General features: G+C 42.4%; 1 protein-coding gene across 4 annotated transcripts; it reads right to left on the bottom strand.

Annotated features, from left to right (window-relative positions):
* Positions 1-2,607: 2,607 nt before the first annotated feature.
* Positions 2,608-21,590, bottom strand: LOC149320689 (uncharacterized). 4 transcript variants are annotated; one of them, XM_089505185.1, is made up of 6 exons: positions 21,472-21,590; positions 15,185-15,710; positions 13,415-13,541; positions 9,479-10,063; positions 6,022-6,102; positions 2,608-3,251 (listed from the first exon to the last, which is right to left on the bottom strand). In XM_089505185.1, exons 2-6 carry the CDS (start codon positions 15,509-15,511, stop codon positions 2,785-2,787), a joined length of 1,587 nt encoding a protein of 528 aa, XP_089361311.1. In that variant the 5' UTR covers positions 15,512-15,710; positions 21,472-21,590; the 3' UTR covers positions 2,608-2,784. The 4 variants fall into 4 exon arrangements, with proteins under 4 accessions (XP_089361311.1, XP_089361306.1, XP_089361317.1 ...); XM_089505180.1 differs by lacking the exon at positions 21,472-21,590 and adding an exon at positions 16,892-17,195; XM_089505191.1 differs by lacking the exon at positions 15,185-15,710.
* Positions 21,591-23,348: the final 1,758 nt, after the last annotated feature.

Raw genomic sequence — 23,348 nt, 5'->3', positions numbered from 1 at the left:
TGGGTTTTTTTTGTGTGTGTGTGTGTGTGTTTCCTCTAGTCCTGACAGAACACTCTCATTCCCAATTGAAGCACAGAGAAAAACAAATCAAGACCAGGAACTGCAATAATTTGATATTGTATATAGTCTTGGGAAAGTAAAAATGGCTGAAACGTTTTAACTATCATTCTAAAAATACTCCGTAATCTACATTTTTCAGAGTGGTAGAATTCAAAGATATAGCCTTGTTAGTCTATAGAATCAGTATGGAGCGAGATGTTGTAGCACCTTTGAGATGAAATGAAAGAAAAGTTGGCAGCATGACCTTTTGTATACTTCATTGTATTTCCTCAGATACATTTGGAAGTAGATTTAAGTTTACACAAGCTCATGCTTCCAACTTCTTTCTTTCAGTTAGTCTCAAAGGTCCTACAAGATCTCACTACATACAATTTTTCAGAGAAAAACAGGATTTGGAGGAAATTTTTTAAAAAGGGATTTGCCTGAATTTTTATGTTTTTTCCTCCTGGGCCTTGGGTGGAATCCTTTTGGTGAAGCTAGTGTAAGCCTTTGACTGCATAGACCATGAAAGGCTATGGGACGTCTTTAAAGACACGGGAGTGCCAACACATCTGATAGTCTTGATGAGGAATCGGTACTCAGGACAAGAGGCTACCATCAGAAAAGAACATGGTGAAAGAAAATGGTTCCCAACTGGAGAAGTAGTCAGACAAGGCTGCATCTTACCACCCTACTTGTTCAACTTGTATGCAGAACATATTGTAAGAAAAGCAGGCCTTGGTACAGAAGGAGGAGGAACGAAAATAGGTGGAAGGAATATCAACAATCTAAGATATGCAGGTGGCACCATACGAGCAGAAAACCTCAAAGACCTGGAAAAACATTGCATTCCCTATTACCATGTATGGATGTGACAGCTGGACAGTTAAGAAAGAGGACAGGAGTAAAATCAATCCATTTGAACTGTGGTGCTGGAGAAGAGTGCTGAGGATCCCATGGACAGCCAAAAAGATGAACAAATAGGTCCTGGAGCAGACCAAGCCAGAAATCTCCCTAGAAGCCAAGATGACAAAACTTAGGCTGTTGTACTATGGGCACATCATGAGGAGGTGTGAATCGTTGGAAAAAACTACTAGGAAAGGTAAAGGGACGTAGAAAAAGAGGAAGGCTGCATGTGAGATGGATGGACTCTATTCAAGAGATCACAAGTACAGTGTGCCCACGTCATATGCAGGCGCATTATATGCTTTCAGCATATGCTGAAAGCAGTGCCGCTTCTTCCAGCGCATACGCCCATGGCGCACACACCACCGCAAGCATGAGCCCCATTACTTTCAATGGGGCTCAAGCATACACTTTTTTGTTTTATGCCGTGTGTGTGTGTGTCCAGAACGGATCCCCCACGTAAAACAAGGGCGCACTGTATGAGTTTTCAGGAATTGGGCAGAGCAATGGAGGACAGGGGGTCTTCAAGATTTCTCATCAGCAGGATCGCCATGGGTTGAAATCGACTTGAGGGCAGTTAGCAACAACAAAGTGTAACTGGCATTTACCCCCAACATCACTTGTCCCCAATGCCTCCTTATACAACAGTTCTTTGTGTAATCATTTTGAAGGGCTACATAACACGCTGAACAGTGCCCAGGTTCAACTACAGTCTCTTCTACAAAGCTCCCTTAAACTGGGACAATGCTGCCTGCCTTACCCCACTTTTCACTGGTCTGTCTTCCTTCTCCTTTGACCTCTGGCATCCTTGGGAGTAAGAACGGGGAGGAGAATTGGAACGACTTCATGTTCTGATAGATTGAAATAGGTTGTCAGTGTTCAAGTGGAAAGGAAGGGTTCCACCACTGAGCTACAGCCCTTCTTCTGGCTTGTTTTGTAGGTGCGACCTCGCTGCCTAAGGAGTGTAGTGTCTAGATCAAGGGAGTAATAGTGCCACTCTATTCTGCTTTGGTCAGGCCTCACCTGACTGTGACCAGTTCTGGGCATCAGAATCCAAGAGGGATATGGACAAGCTGGAACAAGTCATACTCTCTCAGCCTCAAAAGATGGCAATGGCACACCCCCTCTGAAGAAAGGTAGGTTTGCCTTAGGGTCGCTATAAGTCAGAAATGACTTGAAGGAACACAACCATAACATCGGAAGGCTACCTTTTTAGTTTGGGGCCGAACCTTGACAGCTCTCTGTGGTGAGGAAATGGAGCATTCTGTGAAAATGAGACAATTATAGCCATAAAACATAATGTCTCTGCCAAGGTACCAGGTTTTGCACCTACCCAAAATTTCCCTTTCTGACCAGGAAACCCATCAGATATGTATGGAAAGACTCTGGCTTTTCATAGTTTGAGCTATGTTCTCAATTAAATACCAGATTTCAGGCCAAGTTATCTTTAAAAAATGGGGACACAGCTAATGCTAATGATGAAGCCATGGCTGGCAAGCACTCAGACTTGGCTGCTTCAAAACGAAAAGCTTTCCACAACAACAACCATCCCCAGTTCTCTGGGTTTTTTTAAATGCTGAAATGCCAGGACATGACAAAATTATTTTATTATTTTATTTTTATTTTATTTAAAACAAAAGGAAAACAAGAAATAATGCTTTTCATAGTTTTCAGCATGGACTGTCTGTGGAGGTAATTAGGATTTGGTTATCTTCCTATTCCTAAAAAGAAAAGAAAAAAGAAAAAAAAAAGAAAAGAAAGGACTCCCTTTAATCTAAAATGGCCGAAAATAAAACCCGCAACTCTCCCAACTGCAAGCTACAAACACACAAGCAACTTTCAAGGGCTGAGGTTTTGAGGCCTCCTCCTGTTCCGCGCCCTTGCCATCAGCAGCCGCCGAGAGATCCCAAAGCGAGAGGAAGAGGAGCCTGCAGGCCGGAGGCTTGCTTGCCCAACCCGGGGAGACCATGCATGCCGGGAGGAGGAGGGCCCGGCTGCTGGGGTGCGTGGCTGCTGCCGTACAAGGAGCTCTAAAAGTTCCGTCTGGCGGTTCATGATGGAAATAATCTGCTCAGTACCCACTCGGTGTTTCTCGCGGTCCTCCTGATCCGCTTTGGCATAATCATCAAGAGCCAAAATGATCTTCTCGGTGGCCAACTGCATCCGCCGGTCGGCCGCTTTTGCCAAATCCAAGGCCAAATCATTCCGGGTCTTCTTATGCCGGCTTCTGAGGTTGGCAAGACGCTCGGCAGCAGACAGGCCCGTAGGCCCAGGCAAAGGACTCTGAGGAGGGCTCACATGGGCATCTGAGAGCCAATGTTTGCATATGGGGTGGGGAAAAGGAAAAATAGGAAAAGTCAAAGATTACACAGGAGTCTGACCCAAAGAAGAGACTATAAAGAAAGCTAGGAAGGCCTAGATTATCTATTTAAACAGTTTTAATCAGTTTTATAGGACAGTGGACCCTCTACATTTGCTGGGATTAGAGGCACAGGATCCCTGTGAAAGTGGAAAAACAGCAAATAAAAAAACACACTATTTTTTAAAAAAATATGATAAAACACCTCTCTAGGATTCTCTAGGTCCTCCAGGGAAATTTTGCAATCAAAATCTGCCAGAGGTTAACCATGAAATTGTGCTGGAGGATCTGCAAATGCCTACAGAAATGATCTCTTTAGTAATTTCTATACCCTCCAGCATGACTTTTGGCAGAAGTTGACAATAGAATCACACTGGATGACCTAGAGATTCCTAGAGAGAAGATATTGATCAAATCTGTGAATAATCAAATCTGCAAAAGTCAAAACTGCAGATGTGGAGGACTGACTGTATTTTTTTTAATAATCTTTATTGAATATTTACAGAATAAAAAAGGGGTACAATTCTCTATACTTTATACATTCCATATTCCATTCTCTTAACCCCCCCTACCCCCCCCCCCCCTTTCCTTTCTTCTATCTATTTTTGAGTGCTGCTTCTGGACTGACTGTATTTTATTGTGGTAGATTTAAATTGTTTTTAAAAACCTTTTGTCAACATTTTTAATTTGTTGTTCTGCAAGCCACCTTGGGCCCCATCCTGGGAGAAAGGTGGCATATAAATACCTGGTTAAGTAGCCCTAAACCCACCTCACGACGACGACAAAATACTGAAAATACTGCTCCTGCAGAACTCCCCCTTGTGTGGCAATCCTCCTTTAAAACAAAGTGCTTTAAAACCTGAGTGCTTTGTTTTGTATACAAGAGAGTTTTATGGATTTGAAAGTGGCTTTCCGGCTGCTTCTGGCTTCAGCTTGGTGGGGGGACTGAATACAGCCTAAAGCAAGTTCTGGGGGCGGTGGAATTGGTATCCCAAACTCCTATAGCTTCTCAACCAGCATTCCCTGGAAGCCTAGTATCCTGCAAGAGGACTTTACGGGTTCCATGAAAGATCACCACCAGAAAGGGGGAGATTGTTGTCTGTGCTGCAAATATAATAATTTTTATCCAGGGGCTCTCTGAGACCTCATAATTAAAGACTTCCTCCAGGACAAAAAGATTGAGAACGGCTATAGAAGGCTTCTGAGAACATCAGTGGGTGGGGTCAGGGGCTCACACAAGTTAGCTCAGCCTGCTGAAACATCAACTACTAGGACAACCGGCAACTGCATACTTGGAATATGGTCTAATTCCATTTTCAAGTCTCAACTAGAGTAGAGTCATTGAATCAATGGATCATATACACCTGTCGGCTCACTCTTCAGTGGGATTAGGAACTAGAGTAAGGCTAGGGCTTGACGGGCTATGCTGGTCCTCAAGGGGATTTTGGAAGGTTGCTCTTCACATCATGTTCTAACATGTCCCCCATCCATTACTAAGCCAAATAGCCAGTGTTGTTAAAGGCAACTCCGGAGGTCATGTGGCCAGCATGACTGCACCAAATACTGTTACCTTCCCAGCAAAGTGGTACCGATTTACTTGCACTTTTACATGCTTTTGAACTGCTAGGTTGGCAGAAGCTGGGGCTAGTGACAGGAGCTCACTCCTTCCCATGACACTTGGGCCTCGAACTGCTGACCAAAAGTCCACCGACATACTTTTTTAAAAAAATAGTTGGGCCTTAAAGGACAAATTTCACTGTTTTTGCAGAGAATTCTGGGCCACTTTAGCCCTAGGCAAGGCCTTTTTTGAAAGAGCATTTTGATTCAAAAAAGGCCTTACTACCTCCTTTCCACAAAAAGAATTGTCCTGCATAGCCCCCAGGAGATGCAGGAGACTATTTTGGGCCAAACATTTTTTTCCAGGCTAACCAGATAGATGGATTTTGGATTCCAGTAATGTCAGAAGGGTTAACGGTTCCCCTGGCCTTATCTTTGGTGGGAGGCTCTCTCAAGTTCCGCCACCATTGCAAGCTTGCTTGGTGAGGACATGCGAGAGGGCCTTCTTGGTGGCTGCTCCCATCCCTTGGAACTCCCTTCCGCGGGAGGCTAGGCTGGCCCCCTCCCTGCTTTCTTTCCACTGGCAGGCAAAGATGTTTTTATTCAAGCAGGCTTTTCATATACATTCTTTGTTAGAGAGGCTTTTATATGGGAGGCTTGTTCTATTTTTTTTAACTTTTGTATTTTTGTAATATAATTTATACTATTTGAAAGAGATAACTTTGTCTTTACACTTTTATTGTTTGATCTTTAACCAATTGCATCAGTGAGCTGCCTTGGGAGAAAGGTGGCATACAAATAAAATAACATTTTAAAAAACTGTGGAAAGTAGACCAAGGTCCAAAACACATTGCAGAAATAATCCTGTCTGATACCGTTTTAACTGCCCTGGCTTAGTGCTAAAGAATTCTGGGAACTGTAGTTTTGTGAGATATTTAGCCTTCTCTGTCAGAGAGTGCTGGTGCCACAATAAAGTACAGTTGCCAGGATTTCCTAACACTGAGGGCAGTTAGCGATCTCAAACTGGATTATTTTTGCAATGTGCTTTGGACCCAAGTCTTCAGAACCTCCCTTTAAGCCAATGTACTTATGCAGAAAAGTATTTAGGAAGTATCCAAACAAGTTTTTTCTCCAAAATGACAGTCAAGGGTCGGAATTACCTGCAGTGGAGCTGACGGTGTCAGGGCTGCCAGGGATACTCTGGGTGGCAGGGGACACAGGGTTAGGCACAGGATCAGCTTCTAAAAATGAAGAGAAATCCTTTCATTTACAGCATAAAACAAACACACTCCAAACACTGCCTGTGTGCCCCCAGTTCAGAATTTCCCTCCTACTGTCAGGACCATAGGTCCTGTCATGCTTGCTAGCCATATATTTTGTACAGTATATGCTTTGTAATACTGGATGATGGGATGTGCTACACGACTGTTGATGCTGGACTGAGCATTCATGGCGCAGGTGAATGAGGAGATGTGTATGGAAGAAAAATGAGCTGTGAGCTAACACTTGAGCAGAAAGTAAGGATAGGTAGTCCTAGACTAATAGGATGTAAGCCCACAAAAAACTTTCAATCATTAGTTTCTAGATTAATGGATGTAAATGCACGAAAAATCTTTGAACTGCTACATGCTTTTAATATACTGTGTAACCAAAAATGCTTCTGTCCTGCCAACACTGTTACGCTGAACTTCTTGTTGTACTTTGCAACCAAGAATCAAGTGCCTGAAATTGCTCATTTTCCTCTTCCTCTTTCCCTTTCGTGTTGCTTTTCTTAGAAAATAAGCCTGCAAGAAGGGACGATCTAATTTCTGAGCTGCTCTAGGAGCTGTTTTTTAGGGTTAAATGTCCAATTAAATAGATATCTTAAATAGATAAACCATAAATAAAACTATTGGACCAATTCACATTAACAGCTACCGTTATAAAAAATAAGCTCAGATGTGGGTTTACTAGCCTCATGTCATCAAGACTGCCTGACTCATGCAATGCATCAGAGGAATTTCTGTCATATGCTACAAGGCCAGAGTTGCTAGTCGTGTTGGCTAGATAATTCTGGGAGTTGTGGTCCAAAAAGCAATTTCTCCAAGCTCTTAAGTTACCTCCAACACCACCCCGCCCCTCCTTGCTGAGGTTCTGAAGACTTGCTAGGAATATTGGCCCCCAAAATAGTGACTATGGGAACAGTGGCTCGCAATATTTTGTCAATATTTTGCTCTGGAGAACCAGGCTATCCACATTCTAGGTATGGGGTTTACCACAACCAGAGAGCAGTTGGCGGTGCTCTCTACAGCAGCTGTGCAGGTAGAGCAGGAGTGAGACATTGTGCAGAGGCCACTTCTTGAACCCCAGGCCTCCCCTGCAGGTGGCACTGGCACATCCCAGCACACCAGAAGTAGCAGCACATCACTTCTAGTCATCATCCCCAGCTGGTTTTTGGCTGGGAAAAGTCCTTTGGGAGAACTATGGAGTCAAACAGACTTGCAGCCCTGAGCAACGTGGGACAGACCGCTAGCAAGGAGCAGGTTTTTTTATCATTCCTTTTGCAGCCAGGTTTGGTCTGCGTTAGCTGCCCTTGGTGCGGCTTCCGGCTGATCCAGGGTCATGTGTCATCTGCACACCATGCCCCCAAAGCAGCCCGAAGCAGGCACTTTTTATCCTGTAGTATTTTTTAATAATAATAACACTGGTTGAGTCTCTCTTATTGAAAATGCTTGGGACCAGAAGTGTCTTGGATGTTCGGATTTTTTTTAAATTCTGGAATATCTGCATAAACATGAAATTCGTGGTAGTAGAATTCAAAAGAAATAGCCATGTTAGTCTGGAAAATCATTAAACAAACGGATCTTGTAGCTGCACCTTTGAGACTAAGTGAAAAAAGAAGCTGGTAGCATGAGCTTTCGTAGACTTGAGTCTACGAAAGCTCATGCCACCATCTTCTTTCTTTCACTTACTCTCAAAGGTGCTGCAAGATCCCTTTGCCTGAAATTCATGTATGTTTCATAGATATCATATACACATACCCTGAAGGTAATTTTACCTAAAATTTTCAATAATTTTGTCCATGAAACAAAGTTTGCATACACTAAACCATCAGAAAGCAAAAGTGTCTAGCCACCCATGTGGACAATGTTGGGCTTTGGAATATTTTGGATTTTAGAATTCTGGGTAAGAGATACTCAACATGTAATCACCTGAAAATTGACCTGGGAATTATTTTGTAAAAAACGAGGATGGGATTAAGAGGCTTTGGGGTTGACAGATAGTTTCGGAAGGAAGCCAAACTTTCTCCATCTGGCTGGGAGAGGATGCCTATTGCGGGGTGAGGCAAGTGTGGCCCCCATAGCTGACCGCTCTCGATTTTCTTTCTCAGGCCAAAAAGGGGGAGCTGTTTTTCTCAGGAGCCTCTGGGCACAATGGTTTGCCTTTTCAATAGGTTACAAGCAGCCCTGTGCTGTTTAACATCAAAGAAACACAGGATTTTCAAAACCACAAATTGTATTCTGGTTATTTCTAATTCTGTTTTTGTCAACTATTTTGTCATTTCTGACAAAAGGAGGGGGCAATTTATACAGCCTATGGAAGTCCCTACAACTGAAAATTGTCATTTTGGACTTGCCAAAGTGGCCCTCATGTTAACTAATGGGAGGACTAATCCTAATAGGGTTTTTATGCCTGCACACAGGAAAGCAGAAGGCAACAAAGGTAGGCTTGGGCCAGATTTGATGAAGACTGCTGGATTCCCATGTTATTCCCCCACCAAAGCCTCCTTCTGCAAACCACTTATGTTACTTTGGAAACTAAAAAAAATCACCTAATAATGTTTGTAGAAATATACAGTGGTATCCACTGGACGTCCCCCCCTCCCATGAATACCAAAATCCATGGATGCTCAAGTCCCATTAAATACAATGGATAGTAATAATAATAATAATTTGTTTTATTTATATACCGCTATTCCAAAGATCATAGCGGTGAACAGCAAGTAAGCTAATTAGCAAGTAAGCTAATTTGCCCCCAACAGTCTGGGTACTCATTTTAGCGACCTCGGAAGGATGCAAGCCTGAGTCGAGCTTGGGCCCTTTTGCTGGTCTTGAACTCGCAACCTTGTGGTTTCGAGTGAATGGCTGCAGTACAGGCATTTAACCACTGCGCCACCAGGGCTCCTTAGTAAAATGGGGTCCCTTATATAAAATGGTAAAATCAAGGTTTCTTTATATATATTTTTGAATATTTTCAAGCCATGGATGCTTGAATCCATAGCTAAAAAAATCTGTGGATACAGAGGGCCAACTGTGTGTGTAGGATTTAAAAAAAGCCTATTGCAGTTCAGAAAACCCAATGAGGACTGAGCAGAGTCAGTGACCACAGAATACTGACTATTGAGAGGAAAAACCATGAAAACCAGGGGAATTAAAACCAAATACATTGAAAAAGGATATAGCCAATTGATGGCTGCAACTTGAAACAAGTACCTCCCAGACGCCTCTGGAACTTGTATATTTTTATGATTTCGGATTCCAAAATGTGTACATTTCCCTGGGAAGCGATTAACTATACAGATACGTGTGTGTTGAAACTGACCTTTTGCCACTGGAACTACAAAAATGGGATACCCACCAATGGTCAGCTGAGGGGTGCCTTCTGGTTCCTCAAAGATGTTCTGTGCTTTAGACACAACAGCACCAGAGTCCACTGAATCGACAAGTTCAGTGGAAAACTGTGCAGGGGGATCGCATTGGTCTTGAGTCTGGTGACAATCCTCAGACTCTTTGTGGGGACCTCCCTCCCCTGGAGCATAAGGGAGGGGATTGTCTCCTCCTGGCTCTTCCTGGTACATGAAATTTGGCATCCTCTCAGGAAGTGGTGGTAAAGCTGACTCCATAATACGATCCAGCTCATCGTAGAAGGGACATGTCATAGGCTCTTTCCCAGCCATGTTATTCTCCTTGACTTTCTTGTAGTCCCGCCGCAATGTTTTGGTCTTCGTCCGGCATTCCTGGGGCGTCCGCTCATGCCCCCTCTTGGCCATCTCGTTGGCAATAACTTGGAAAGTGTCCATGTTCCGGTGGCTGGTCAGAAGGACTTGCTGGATCCTTTGCTCCCCCCAAATATCCAGGAGGTCAATCACTTCACCGTGTGACCAGTTGGTACCCCGGCGGCTCATTTTGTGGAAGTTGTGTATGGGCGTGATGGAGCCAACAACTACCAAGAAGAACAGAAGAAGGGTGCATGGAACAGACACCTTATTTTTAAAAGTCCATCTCATGGTAGACTAAACCTGAATTCTCAATTTAAAATGTACATATTTATTTAATTTATTAATAAAGATGAAATAAATGTATTATACATTTATAAATGAATCTTTATGCATTTACAAAAATGTAAATATGAATAAACATAGATTTATCATAATTGAATTAATTCATAAAATTTATAAAATAAATTATCCGAAAGCTGGGGCTCAAACAGGTTCATTAAGTGTTTTATTTTTCCCAAAACACATACCAGGAAAATTGTTTCCTCCTTATACAGTAAATTTATATTTTCTTTCTCAAAATTCTTGCAAGGGTAAAAAGCCTCAGTTACACATTTATGTATTCAAAACTATATATACTAGTGTCCCTAAAACAGATCATGATATAATAGATTAACCAATTAATATATTAATACACTTAATATGTTAATTCTCGGAGTCTTGGTTGATGGGACTAGGTTCAATATATCACATGGAGGGCTTCCCCCCAATAATTTTAACCACAAAAACATAACATCAAAATACACAAGAACAGGAGCAATGGGTATTAAATGTTGATTTTCAAAGGCCAAATGGAAAAAAGATTTTTTTTACTAAAATTAAAATAGTCCCCTCTCAAAAGGGGAAACTTCTTGAAGGGAAAAAGAAGACAGGGGTATGTAAAGTGACATCCACAAGCTGCTTGCAGTGCTAGAACTCTCCTTGAAAGCAATGCTCCCTTTCTGAGGGAAGGTGTATTAAAAAAAGAAGGAAACTTCCAGGAAAAGCCATTTTGTAGTACAGTACAATCCTGTAAGTTCCTGGACTTGCCATAGAAACAAGAAAGTGCAGATAATAGTCAACTCTAGTGAAACAAATGGCTTCCGGAGGAAGTTGACCATAGCCATGATGGACAAGGTAGAGATTTCTTGAGCGAACATACCTCTAGGCTTTCCAGGTCCTCCAGCATGTTCAACTTCTGCCAGAAGCACACCATAGAATTGTGCTGGAGGACCTAGAAAATGCCTACAGAGATCATAGTTTTTCAGGCATGGATAAGTAAAATTGTGGGTACCTGTCCCACAGATACAGGGGTTGTACTATACAACAAGTCATAGGTGGTGTAGGGGTACAGGTGTGTAGATTTTGGGTCCCTATCTTTTGTTCATTTTCATTTTGGGGGGAAAAAGGAAAAACATCCCCTATTTTTGAGGGAGTGAGGCTTGTGGCAGGATCCCTGAGCAATAAAACTGGGCTCCTGAGCCCAGCAAAATTGCCCACTCCTGCTATGGAATCTATACATACAAGGTAGTCACTTTTAAAAATTTGATTCCCACACCCTTTTAAGGCCTTCATCCCATGTCAAGCGATGGATTCACTGCTTGTAACCACCTGGTGGCACCCCTGTGGCTAGGCCACTCCTGGCACATTCTTTGGAAACAGCCATTACTGGAAAAATGAAGAGGGCTATAGAATCATAGAAACTGAAGGAACTACGAGGACCATCCAGTCCAACCTCCTGCCGGGCAGAAATACACAACCAAAACACTCACGTCAGATGGCCATCCAGCCTCTGTTTAAAAACGTCCAAAGGAGGAGACTCCATTACTCTCCGAGGCAGCCTGTTCCATTGTCGAAATGCTTCTATCATCAGGAAGGTCTTTCTAATGTTTAAGTGGAATCTCTTTTCCTGTAGCTTGAACCCATTGCTCTGTGTCCTAGTCTCTGGAGCAGCAGAAAACAAGCCGACTCCATCCTCTGAAGGGATTTGACATCTCTTCAAACATTTAAACATGGCTATCATGTAACCTTCTCTTCTCCAGGCTAAACATACCCACAAAATCACCCAAGTTTGCAACTAGCGTTTAAAAATGGATAATTAGACCAAGAACAGAAAACACTGTGACCTTCCAGCTATTGTTGGATTGTGCTTCCTGCCAGTCGTACCCAACAATATGGTGTATGTAAGAGATCATGGGAACCTCGGTTCAACAACATCCAAAACCCACACAGATTCCCCATACATTAAAAGAGCAGAAGAGCTTGGAAAAGCTACTTTTTGGAATATAAGTGCCACAATCCCCCAGCTAACCAGCATTGCTATTGGCCATGCTGGCTTGTGGGTTTTGAAAACTGTAGTCTGAAAAATATAAACTTTTCCATGCTATAGACCAGGAATGATAATGATGAATGAGGTATTTGGGATGTGGATGGTGTATGGGGTGCATAACTCAGTGCTTTTTCCACACTCAAGTAAAATATACATTTTGCTACCAGTATCTTGGGACAGAATGAACCCATAGGCTCCACTGGTAGGTAACATTTACTCCTCAGGCCATGCGTGACTCTGCAAGCCCCTTTTTATGCCTCCAAGAACTCCTCCCCCAAATGTTAAAAGATTAACATCACAATTTTTCTACTAAATGCAAGACTTTAAATGGTAAAAAGAAACCAGAGGCATACATTCAATGGGATAGTCTGTATCACAGTCAATTATCATATTCAATAGTCAATATCATAACTAATATTGTATTAATTAAAATCAACCAATGTACTGCATATACTCATGTATAAGTCTAGATATTTTAGTAAAAATAATTGGCCCAAAAAACCCAGAGTCAACTTATCGACAGGCCAATGTAAGTATTGTACTTTAAGTCTTATATATAAAAAAGAAACCATGCTCTGGTGAAAGGCAAAAATATACTTGGCAGATACCCCTCTATTCTCTCATCCATCCAACCTTTAGTATGAGCGCAGTTATGCCTGCTGGAATTTTGTAAGTTCTTTGGCATCGTTTTCCTTTGCTTCATCTGTTAGATGCTTTGTTATGTGCCCCTAAATTTTATCCTCAGTTTAACCACAGGTCTTATCAAAATCCATAATTTTGGTCTCAAAAACCTGTCCTCGACTTATACATGAAGTTGACTTATATTTTAATATATTTTATCAGGATATGTGTTTAACCTGTGTTCTTACCTTCTTTTATTCTGTGTCCCCTTTTTATATGTGTTGGTCTATGACCATAATAAAGATTCTATTCTATAACTGAGTATATACAGTACATTTGAAGCTCAATGATTAATCAAGGCTCAGTTATGGTTTTGTTCTTAATGCCTGGATAGAATTTTATTTCTTAATAATGACATTTCAATATAAATAAAATATAAATGAAAAAAGTAGTCTATTTTCATCTCACCTCCCTCCAACAAAGAATCAACTAAGCTCCATCGTTCCCGCTGGGTGGTGACCACTTCAGCACACTCCCAACTTGAAAAGTGGCCCTGATTCCCCATAAGTTCCCCATCCTGCTGCCTTACCAAGTGAACTGGCCTCCCTCTCCAGCCCTGCCTGGGCCTCCCTGAGGAGCTGCTGCTGCCGCCTGTCCAGTAAGGCATGCTCTGCCTCAGGAGACTGGACGTCCATATCTTCAAACAGAACTGGCACCTAGGGAGAGTGAAAAAGGACTGCTTTATGGGAGCAATGTATATTTTCTAGATTGTAGAATCTCAGCATCATAAAGTTGGGAGAGACCCCCAAGGGTCATCTAGTCCAACCCCATTCTGCCATGCAGGAATACACAATTAAAACACTCCCAATAGATGGCCATCCAGCCTCTGTTTAAAGATCTCCAAAGAAGGAGACTCCACCACTCTCTGAGGGAGTGTCTCCCACAGTTGAACAGCTCTTACTGTCAGAAAGTTCTTTCTAATGTTGACATGGAATCTCTCTTCTTGTAATTTGAAGTCATTGCTTCATGTCCTATTTAATGGAGCAGGAGAAAACAAGCTTGCTCCCTCCTCAATATGACACCACTTCAAATATTTAAACAAGGCTATCATGTCATTTCTCTTCCCCATCTCCCTAAGTTGCTCCTCATAGGACATATGCTGGCCATTTGCCGTAATAAATGAAACAAATTCTTAACTTCATAGGGCATGGTTTCCAGATTAGAACTTTCATATCCTACCACACCATAGCACTTTATATTTCTATACTGCTTCATAGTGAGCTCAGCACTAATCTGTAAACCATTTGCCCCCAACAAGCTGGGTACTCATTTTACCGACCTACGAAAGGATGGAAGGCTAAGTCAACCTTGGAGCCTTGGGATCGAACTCACCATTGTGGCTGCAGTACTGGCATTTAATCACTGCATCACCATGATGCCATCATGATTGCTGGAAGCTACCAGCCGGATCTGGCTCTTGGATCAGGCTTTTGGATCAAATAGATTTCTGGCAAAGTATTCCCGTGGCCAGGGTCACTTCAGAGGTTTTTGGAAACCCAGGACACCACTACATAGAATAGTCAAATTGCCCCGCTTGTTGAGGGATTGTATGCAGGATCCAGCTACTGCAGGGACAGAGACCTTAAGACCTTGAGTCCAGCCATCTGGGGCTCCTCTAAAAGTCACATCCACTTCCCCAGATTCTACCCCATTCTTCAAATTCAAAAAGCCTTTCCCAAGGCTTAGTTATTTGCAATAAGAGGATGGGGAATTGTGCCATTTTTCAAACACTATTTGACACCAATAGACCTAGTCAGTGTAGTCAAGAATAAGAATTGTTGGGAAGTGCAATCCAGCAACACCTAGAGGGCCATATGATTTTCACTCCTGCTGTATGAGCTTTAAGCTAAAATATGACAGCATTTTTTAATCCCATCCTTTTTCCTTTGACTCAGACCACTATTGGAATAGAGCACCCTGCTCTACCCAGATGGCTCTGAAACTGAATGAATCCCACAGGTACCCTTCATCTAAAGCAGCTCTGACAGATGGTCACCAGCATTCATTCATTCCTAAAAATACAGTTGGCCCTCCATATCCACGGATTCTTTGTCCACAGATTCAAGCACCCACAGCTTGAAAATATTTGAAAAATATATAAATTCCAAAAAGCAAATCTTTATTTTCCTATTTTATATGTGATACGTTATTTTACTATGCCATTCTACTTAATGGGACTTAAGCATCCATAGATTTTGGTATCCACGGGGGTCCTAGAACCAAACCCCAGCAGATACCAAAAACCCCTGTATTGCTGGCCACAGGCCACCCACTTTCCCACCAGCATCCCAGTTTTCACCTGCTGCTCCCGTCTCTTGACTTCTTGTTGCCTCAGCATGAATTCGTCCGGCTGCTGGGGATTCCCCCATCCCAAAAGCGGAGACTGGACCAGCTTCAGGTGGTCCCAGCATTGGGGCAGCTCCTCATCAGGCTCCTGCTTCTTCTGCTCCGACCCCATCCATCCTAAAATGTTTGTCAGTTTCCCAGGTTGGATGATGGGAGTCCCTTTCAGTCTTCCGCCTTGTTTGTTGCCCTCGTCCATTTTTATTTGCAATGGCAGACCTTGCTCCTGCACATTTTGGAACTGGAGGACCTCTTTGGGGGCTGTTGCTCGCTCGGCGGCCATTTTATCACTTCCAGCCCAGAGTAGCCTTGTAACAAAGTTGGCCTACCTTCTTACTGTCTGTGGGCCTCTCTCTTTTGCCTCGTGCATGTGGGAAGTATCAGGCCTGAGACCTGAACTACAAGGGTTGTTCCAGTGATGCAATAAATTATTCCAGGTTATTTGAACAATGAGGTATTGGTATTTGGAGAAAGGTATGCTCCTGTTAGAAAGGAAGATAGATAAAAGGCACTGTACTAAGGTTGTACCAAAAGAGTTATTTTACTTATCTGATGTACAGATTGAGTTTCCCTTATCGGAAATGCTTGGGATCAGAAGTGTTTGGGATTTCTGAATTTTTTGGATTTTGGCATATTTGAGCTATCCTGGAGATGGGACCAAAGTCTAAACATGAAATTCATTTATGTTTCATATACACCTTAAACAAATAGCCTGAAGGTAATTTTATACGTAGTATTTTAAATAATTTTGTGCAAGAAACAAAGTTTGCATCTACTGGTCCATCAGAAAAGCAAAGGTGCCACCATCTCAGCCACTCAGGTGGACAGTTTTGGATTCTGGAACATTTCACAATTCTGGATAAGGGAAGCTAAACCTGTACATGCCTTTTCGCCACAACTGGAACTCCATTCAAGTCCTATCATATTAAAACAATGTTAAGCCAGTTATAATACTAATACACTATTGAATCAAAGGGGGTTGTCTGCACAAACCAAAAAGCCTATGTCCCCCCGCAACCAGTTTCTAGTCGTCTAGTTCAGACAACACAGGTCAAAACTCTGGGGGCCCGATTTGGCCCGATCCTAGTGGACTGGACCAATGGATCAGGCCCAGTCCTGAGTCAATTTGACCTCTGGTTTACCACAGAGTTTCTTGGAAATTCAGCAGCAACCCCTAGCTGTTTACATGCCCCCCCCCATACTTCTTACCTTGCCACACCATTGCTGGTACTCAGAACCCCTCCATTACTACATCTGACACAGAAATGCCCCCCCCCCCCCCCCCCGCTGGCCATGTGCTCCGTTTTGACATCAGACATGGCTTCTCAGGGGGCTTCTCATTACCAGCAATGGTGCAGCGCGGTAAGGAGGTCCCAGGTTGGCACGGGGGTGGCCATGTAAACACCCGCCTGTCCCCAGGGACCAATGCAGGTGAGCACTGGGACCAGAATAACGTGGTCTCAGACCGTGTTATCCAGGCCCATCTGCTCAACCCCAAAGGTGATGTAAAAGCACATTGTTTTAAAAAGCAGAACATCAACTTGTTATAAGCTCCTTTCTTGGCGACCAAGTACAAAAGGGAGACAGGAATAAAAGTGCTCTATCTGTCGGTGGAAGTTCAACAGGGACAGAGGCCAGCCTAATCTCCCTTCACAGTGACTACCTCAACAGCAGCCAACAAGAAGATCCTCTTTGTGTGCCTATCGAATGTGGTTGTGAGGATGGCAGCACAAGGACCTTTTCAGACCATTTCAAAGCCCATTTTAACTGTCACAGGAACTCTATGGAATCCTGGAATTGGCGGTTGTGGAAGGGCTGTTGAACTTCTCAGCCAGGGAGCTCTAGTGGCTCCCCAGACTACAAGTCCCTGAATTACTCAGGTCAAAGATGCAGTGTGAAATGGCCTCAAGGGAAGGATTTTCTTCAGAAACCTCAAAGCCCAGGAGGGCTCATGTGGGAGAATACAATCCTTCGGTAACCAAATTTAGAACACTTACAACAGCAAGGATTTCCTGTGCTTAAGATTTCTCATATGCTTCTAGGGGGGAAAGAAATAGTCAAGTAACCACAGTACAGTAGATCCTTAGTTTCTGCTGGGGTTTGGTTCAGAATCCCCCATTGATAGCAAAATCCATTAATGCTCAAATCCCATTAAATACAATGGCACAGTAAAATGGTGTTCCGTATATATAAAGAATGGCAAAAAAAATCAAGGTTTGCTTTTTGGAATTTATACATTTTTAAAGTATTTTCAAGCCATGGATGGTTGAATCTGTGGATAAAGAATCCATGGATACGGAGGACTGACTGTACCAGCTTCTGCTGAAGAACCCAGGATGCAACATCTCTCCCGAATTTCAGGCAAGACTCTTTCGTAGCCTTGCCTAGAGATCCCTAATAGTCTTCAAGTAATAGCCAGGTAGCAGAGACAACTGTAAAATTGGCTGATAGGCCCATTGAGCTTAATTCTGGCCACTCTGATTTGGTGAAATCCCTGGTTTAAAATTTCAACAGAGCTTAATCCCTGTTAAAGTACAGTGGGCTCTTGATATCTACTGAGGTTTGGTTCCAGGACCACCCCCCTCCTCCCATGGACAACAACATCTGTAAATGCTCACGTCCTATTAAATAAAATGGCATAGTAAAAAATGGCAAAACCAAGGTTTGCTTTTAGTAATTTATATATTTCTAAAACATTTCCAAGCCGTGGATGCTTGAATCCGTGGATATGAAGGGCCAACTGTATCTAATAGGCAGAGCTAAAAAATTTCTACCTCTCCAGGAACTTTAAATCAGGGATTAAAGCAGAGCTTGGAGCCAGAGTGGTGCAGTGGACTGAGTGTTGGATTCACTCACTGTTGGTATCTTCATCTCCAGAAAACATGGGGGTAGTGATGCTGGCTGCGCAGAAAAACACAACAAAATCCAAACTACATATTTTGGTGAGACCTTTATTAGGCCAACCAAAAGCTGCAAAATACCTTACTCTAGCATTCAAAGATCGCTGGGTTCTTCATTAGGGAAGGATGTTAAAATGGCAAAGGAGAAATTACTCAGAAAACCCATTCCCTACCCTTCAGCCACTGTATGATCAGGGGAAGGCAGAATAGCCTTCAGATCAAAAAGTCCTGGTGCTTCACTCTGCTCCACTCCACCACTGCTCATAGTCCAACGCATGGGTTGCCACATTGGGAAGTGCTGTTTTATCAAAACAGAATGACAGGGATGCCATAAAGTCAAACTAGAAGGCTCATCTCCTTGCGAGGTAACTGAGCTGGCACTAGCAGTTTCAATGTAAAGATAAAACTAATACTCGTATTTAAAATATTTCTGTTCCTGTCAGTTTCTAATGATAGACACATTTTTTGTAGTGTTGGGCAGATAAAATCCATTTATTGCAGGCTAGCCAACCAGTATCCTTGCATGTGCAGTCTTCCTTACCCACAGATTTTGCATCCACAGATTCCACCATCCACAGCTTGAAAATGTTTTTTTAAAAACTCCAAAAAAAGCAAATCTTGATTTTGCCATTTTATAGAAGGGACACTATTTCACTATGCCATTGTATATAATGGGACTTGAGCATCCATGGATTCTGGTATCCATGGAAATCCTGGAACCAAATCCTAGCGGATACAAAGGGCACTGTACACCCAAAAGACAGAGGGGAAGAAACCCACAGGTCGAAAGCAATGATTTAAAAAAGAAATTAGATATTGGAGCATGGAAATATAAAATCTCCACAGAGGTAGTCTTGCTAGAGGATGTGGACGGGTGGAAACAGCTGAACCCAGAGCTTTAAAAAGTCACTTGCTTGCACTGAAACTCCCCAACTTTCCTCACCAACATGGCCCAAGCGAGGGAGTGGGAAGAGAAGTCATAGATTTATCATATTAAACAAGGCATTTGCAGGTATGCCCCAGTTAACAAAAGAGATGTGTCCTGGAGCATTATTACTGCTTTAACAAAAATAAATAAATAAATAAATAAATAAATAAATAAATAAATAAATAAATAAATAAAAATGGTACCAGAAGCAGAAAAACATAGAAAGAACAGGAATAGTTTCCTACACCATAAAAAAGATGAGCAATTCAACACATTTCAGCAAACTTTTAATCCAAAACCAGCTATATGTCCATGTGAAACAAAACAGGTAAGTCTTGCATAGGTAAACAAAAGCATGTGGAATCTTCTAAAAGCCACCTGAAATCTCCTTCCAAAGTTTTTCCTCTCCACCTATCTCCATTTTTCTTATAATTTCCATTTTAGTGGCCAAAGTTATAGAACCATGCTTTTTTTTTTAGTATGCTGGGGATAACAGGTGAGGCAGGCTCCCCTCTTTCCTCTCTGTTTTGCTGTTCATGCATGCTTTGTAAATGAGAATGAAGGCAGATGCTTTTTACTCTTAGCCTGTTTTAAGGAGACACAACTGGCTACAGTAGATTTTACAATACTCAACAGGAGTAGAATCCCGCTCTTTCCAAGCTTTGATTGCCCTGTTCCAAAATACATCCAAAACTCTTCGAAAATACATTATGATTTTCCCCCTATCTACCTCTACTTTTCTTATACTTTCCATTCAGTTAAAGCAGAATACATCCAATTTCCGCCCCAAAATACATCTAGGGGTGATATTTCCCTCCATCTACCCCCACTTTTCTTATACTTTCCATTCAAAGTTAAAGTCATGCTCTTTCCCAGTTCAAGCTTCTATTCTTTACTATTGACATGCTGCTGCAACCTGACACCAGATGCTTATGTTTCTTAATCCCTCCTTCACCATCCTCCAAATGCAGATACTGCTAAAAAAAATAATAAAGAGAGAGAAAGAGAGGGGGATTCTGCATGAGCATAAAAAGACATTGTAAAAAGGAGCTTCTTTGTCAGAGACTTGAACAAGGTGGGAAAGCCACATCTTTGATACCACACAGGCTCTCAGAGCGACTTACAAATTGTTAATTTCACATAGGAACAGAACCAAAGGTGCATCTACACTGTAGAAATAATGTACTTTGATACCACTTTAACTCCATTGGCTCCATCCTATAGAATCCTGGGATCTATAGTTATGTGAAACACCAGCACTCTTTGGCAGAGAAGGACAAAGATCTTGCAAAACTACCAATCCCAGAACATCAAATGGAGCTACAGCACTTAAAGGTGATGTCAAACTGCATTACTTCAATAGTGTAGATGCACTCAAAGAGATTTATTAAACATATGGGATGGGGTGGTACATATTTCAAATTACACATTCCTACAATACCCAATAATATCCCCCACGAAAACCAAATTCATATTTAGAGACTGAATTAATAACCACCTCTAAAATATCCAGTAATGTACCCTACAAAAACCAATTCAGCCTCAGAGACCGCATGAACAACCACCCCAATATACACCCCAAGAAAACCAAATTCAGTCTCAGAGACTGAATGAACAACCATCCCTAGAATTCGTAATATTCCCTACAAAAACCAAATTCAGCTTCAGAGACTGAATGAACAACCACCCACAGAATACCCAATAATATACCCCCACAAAAAACAAATTTAGCCTTTAGCCTTGGAGGCTGAATAAACAACCCATCCCTAGAATACTCAATAATATACCCCACAAAAACCAAATTCAACCTCCAAGAGTTAGTATGCAACCATCCCTAGAATACCCAATATAATATCCCCTACATAAAAAAACCCAAATTCAGCCCCAGAGACTGAATGAATCCTGCCTAGAACAGAAAACCATCACTATGGGAAGGGCTCTTGTAGCACCTTTGAGACTTTGGTAGCATGAGGTCTCATAGACAAAGAATCACAGTGAACACCTTTAAAATCCTCCTAGAAAACAGCAAAGGGGGGAAAGGGAAGAAAACAGGCAGATCTCTGCCCTAGAACTGGTGAATGGTGAGTTTTAGGGAAAGGGGTTTGGAGTCACTGAGACCAGTTGCCCTAAAGAAATCCCTCCTTTTCTCTTATCCTTTGCAATCCCATCACCCTCCATTGGCTTTCTCCCTTTTGGCTGCATCCACACTGCATAAATAATCCAGTTTGGCACCCCTTTAATTTCTATGGCTTCATGCTATGGAGTGTTGGGTCCCCAGCAATTTGTTGTACACTTTCCAGGATTCCATAGCATAGTTCCATAGCAATTAAAGTGGTGCCTAAGTGGGATTATTTCTGCAATGCGGATGGGAGGTTTGCCAGAGCCCTTGCTGTGTCAAATAAGTCAAGATCTCACCTATATTTCTCCTGCAAAGTGAATGGAGAGGATTGATGGCTCCTTCTCAGAGGATGGGAGCTGCTTGCAAAATTATATTTTTTAAAAAAGGGATTACTTCCTCCAACCTTCAGCCGGAAAGAGTTTCTTTGCTCTCTCTAGGCAAACCTCACTCTGTAGATTTAACCCTATACAGCCCCTATAGAAAGTATAAGGGGGAGGATCAATATTTGTCCAGGGTTTTTGAGCCTTAAATGGAAAAGGCAAAAAGAGTTTTCCCTCTGGTACAAAACCTGCATCTGAGGAAGTAGCCTCAAGTCCAGCAAAACTCAATCCTACCAACTTTTTTACTTTCATTTAAGCTGCATCTGCACTGCAGAAATAATGCAGTTTGAAACTGCTTTTAGACTGCCATGAATCCATCCTATGGGATCTATAGTTTGTTGTGGCCTCAGAGCTCTCTGACAGAGAAGGCTCAATGTCACACAAAACTACAAATCCCATAAATTTTTGATTATTATTATTATCATCATTAGCTTACATTTTGTAAAGCCCTTAGGGAGGGCCTAAGCCTAAATGGGACTGAGTTAGTTTGACACCCTTTAACCGCCCTGGCGCAGTGCTAGGGAATTATTGTTTAACACCACTTTTAATTGCCATGGCTCCATCCTACAGAATCATGGGATTTGTAGTTTTGTGAGGCACTGGCATGCTTTGGCAGAGCCCCTATGTAAAACTACAAATCCCAGCATTCCAGAGGATGGAGCTACAGCACTTAAAGTGGCTTTGAACTGCATTATTTCTACAGTGTAGATGAACTCTCCCATTTCAACTACTTGGGACCTATCTAGCACTACAAATCTGTATATTGAATTTTTCACAACATTATAAGCAACTCATTTCTACCTTAATCTCTTAGACGCTGTACAGACCGCCCCTAAGGAGCGACCTGCAACTGCCCCTTTTAGCGCCAGATTGGGGTTGCGTTAACCACAGCTCCTTTCTCTGCCGCGGAAACGGCATCATAGTTGCCGGCACCATGGCTTTTCTGTGCTCCTATGGTGCTGCATCATCTCGATGCCAGAGGAGCGCCATGATGCCGTTTGCCATGTGGTGTGTTTGTCATGCCATTTGCCATGTGGTTTGCATGGAGATGGAGTCAGGGCATGCATTGTGTGGACACTGTGCCCTCACTCTGCCCCGATGCTGGTCTTAATGGCCAGTCTATACAGCCCCCATGTTTGCTTCAAAGACCAAAATCACAGAACAGGAATTTGTAGATCTAAGATGTGGCTCATTAGGGTCTTTGAAGAGCCTCCTTATTGCAGTTAAAAAAAGAAAAGAAAAACAGAACAGTGCCTCCTGCAGTTTCTAGTGGAGTGCAGTTGCTTGCTAAAAGAAGGCACACTGCCCTGCACCCTATTTCCCTCCAAGTTACTTTTCACAAACATAACATGTGACAGTCCAATGGCTTCTGGTTTCATAAGGGACTGAAAGTGTGGTTCACAGGGTCCCAGGAGCCACCTTTGTACTGCCTTTAAAAAAACAACTACGCTTCATTTGGGAGCCTCCAGTGTGTCTGTTCACCCTTTCAGTAGGTTGCAGCCTCCCCTTGTACATAGTTCAACATTTAAGATACATTTTTTTTTAAAATCAGGACTGTTTGGGGGAAACTGTTAGGAAATGACATGTATGTGACAAGATAGAGCTGTAGCGGAACCTGTTACAGTTCCAGTGACAGTTGACACTTGCATTATGGAATGTTGATGCTGCCAGTCCTTCAGAGAGAGTGTCAGTTATGACAGTTGGTGTAAGAGTAACTGCCTCTCTGTTTTTGTTGTTATGGTTGTTTGGTTGACAAAGTAACTTTATTATTAAAGCCCTCGTACAGAGTGAAG

The sequence above is a fragment of the Sceloporus occidentalis genome, unplaced genomic scaffold (assembly GCF_023333645.1).
Source record: "Sceloporus occidentalis isolate IW3139 unplaced genomic scaffold, rSceOcc1.0.p SCAF_1, whole genome shotgun sequence".
Lineage (NCBI taxonomy): Eukaryota > Metazoa > Chordata > Lepidosauria > Squamata > Phrynosomatidae > Sceloporus > Sceloporus occidentalis.
This window is presented reverse-complemented; position numbering and strand designations above follow the sequence as displayed.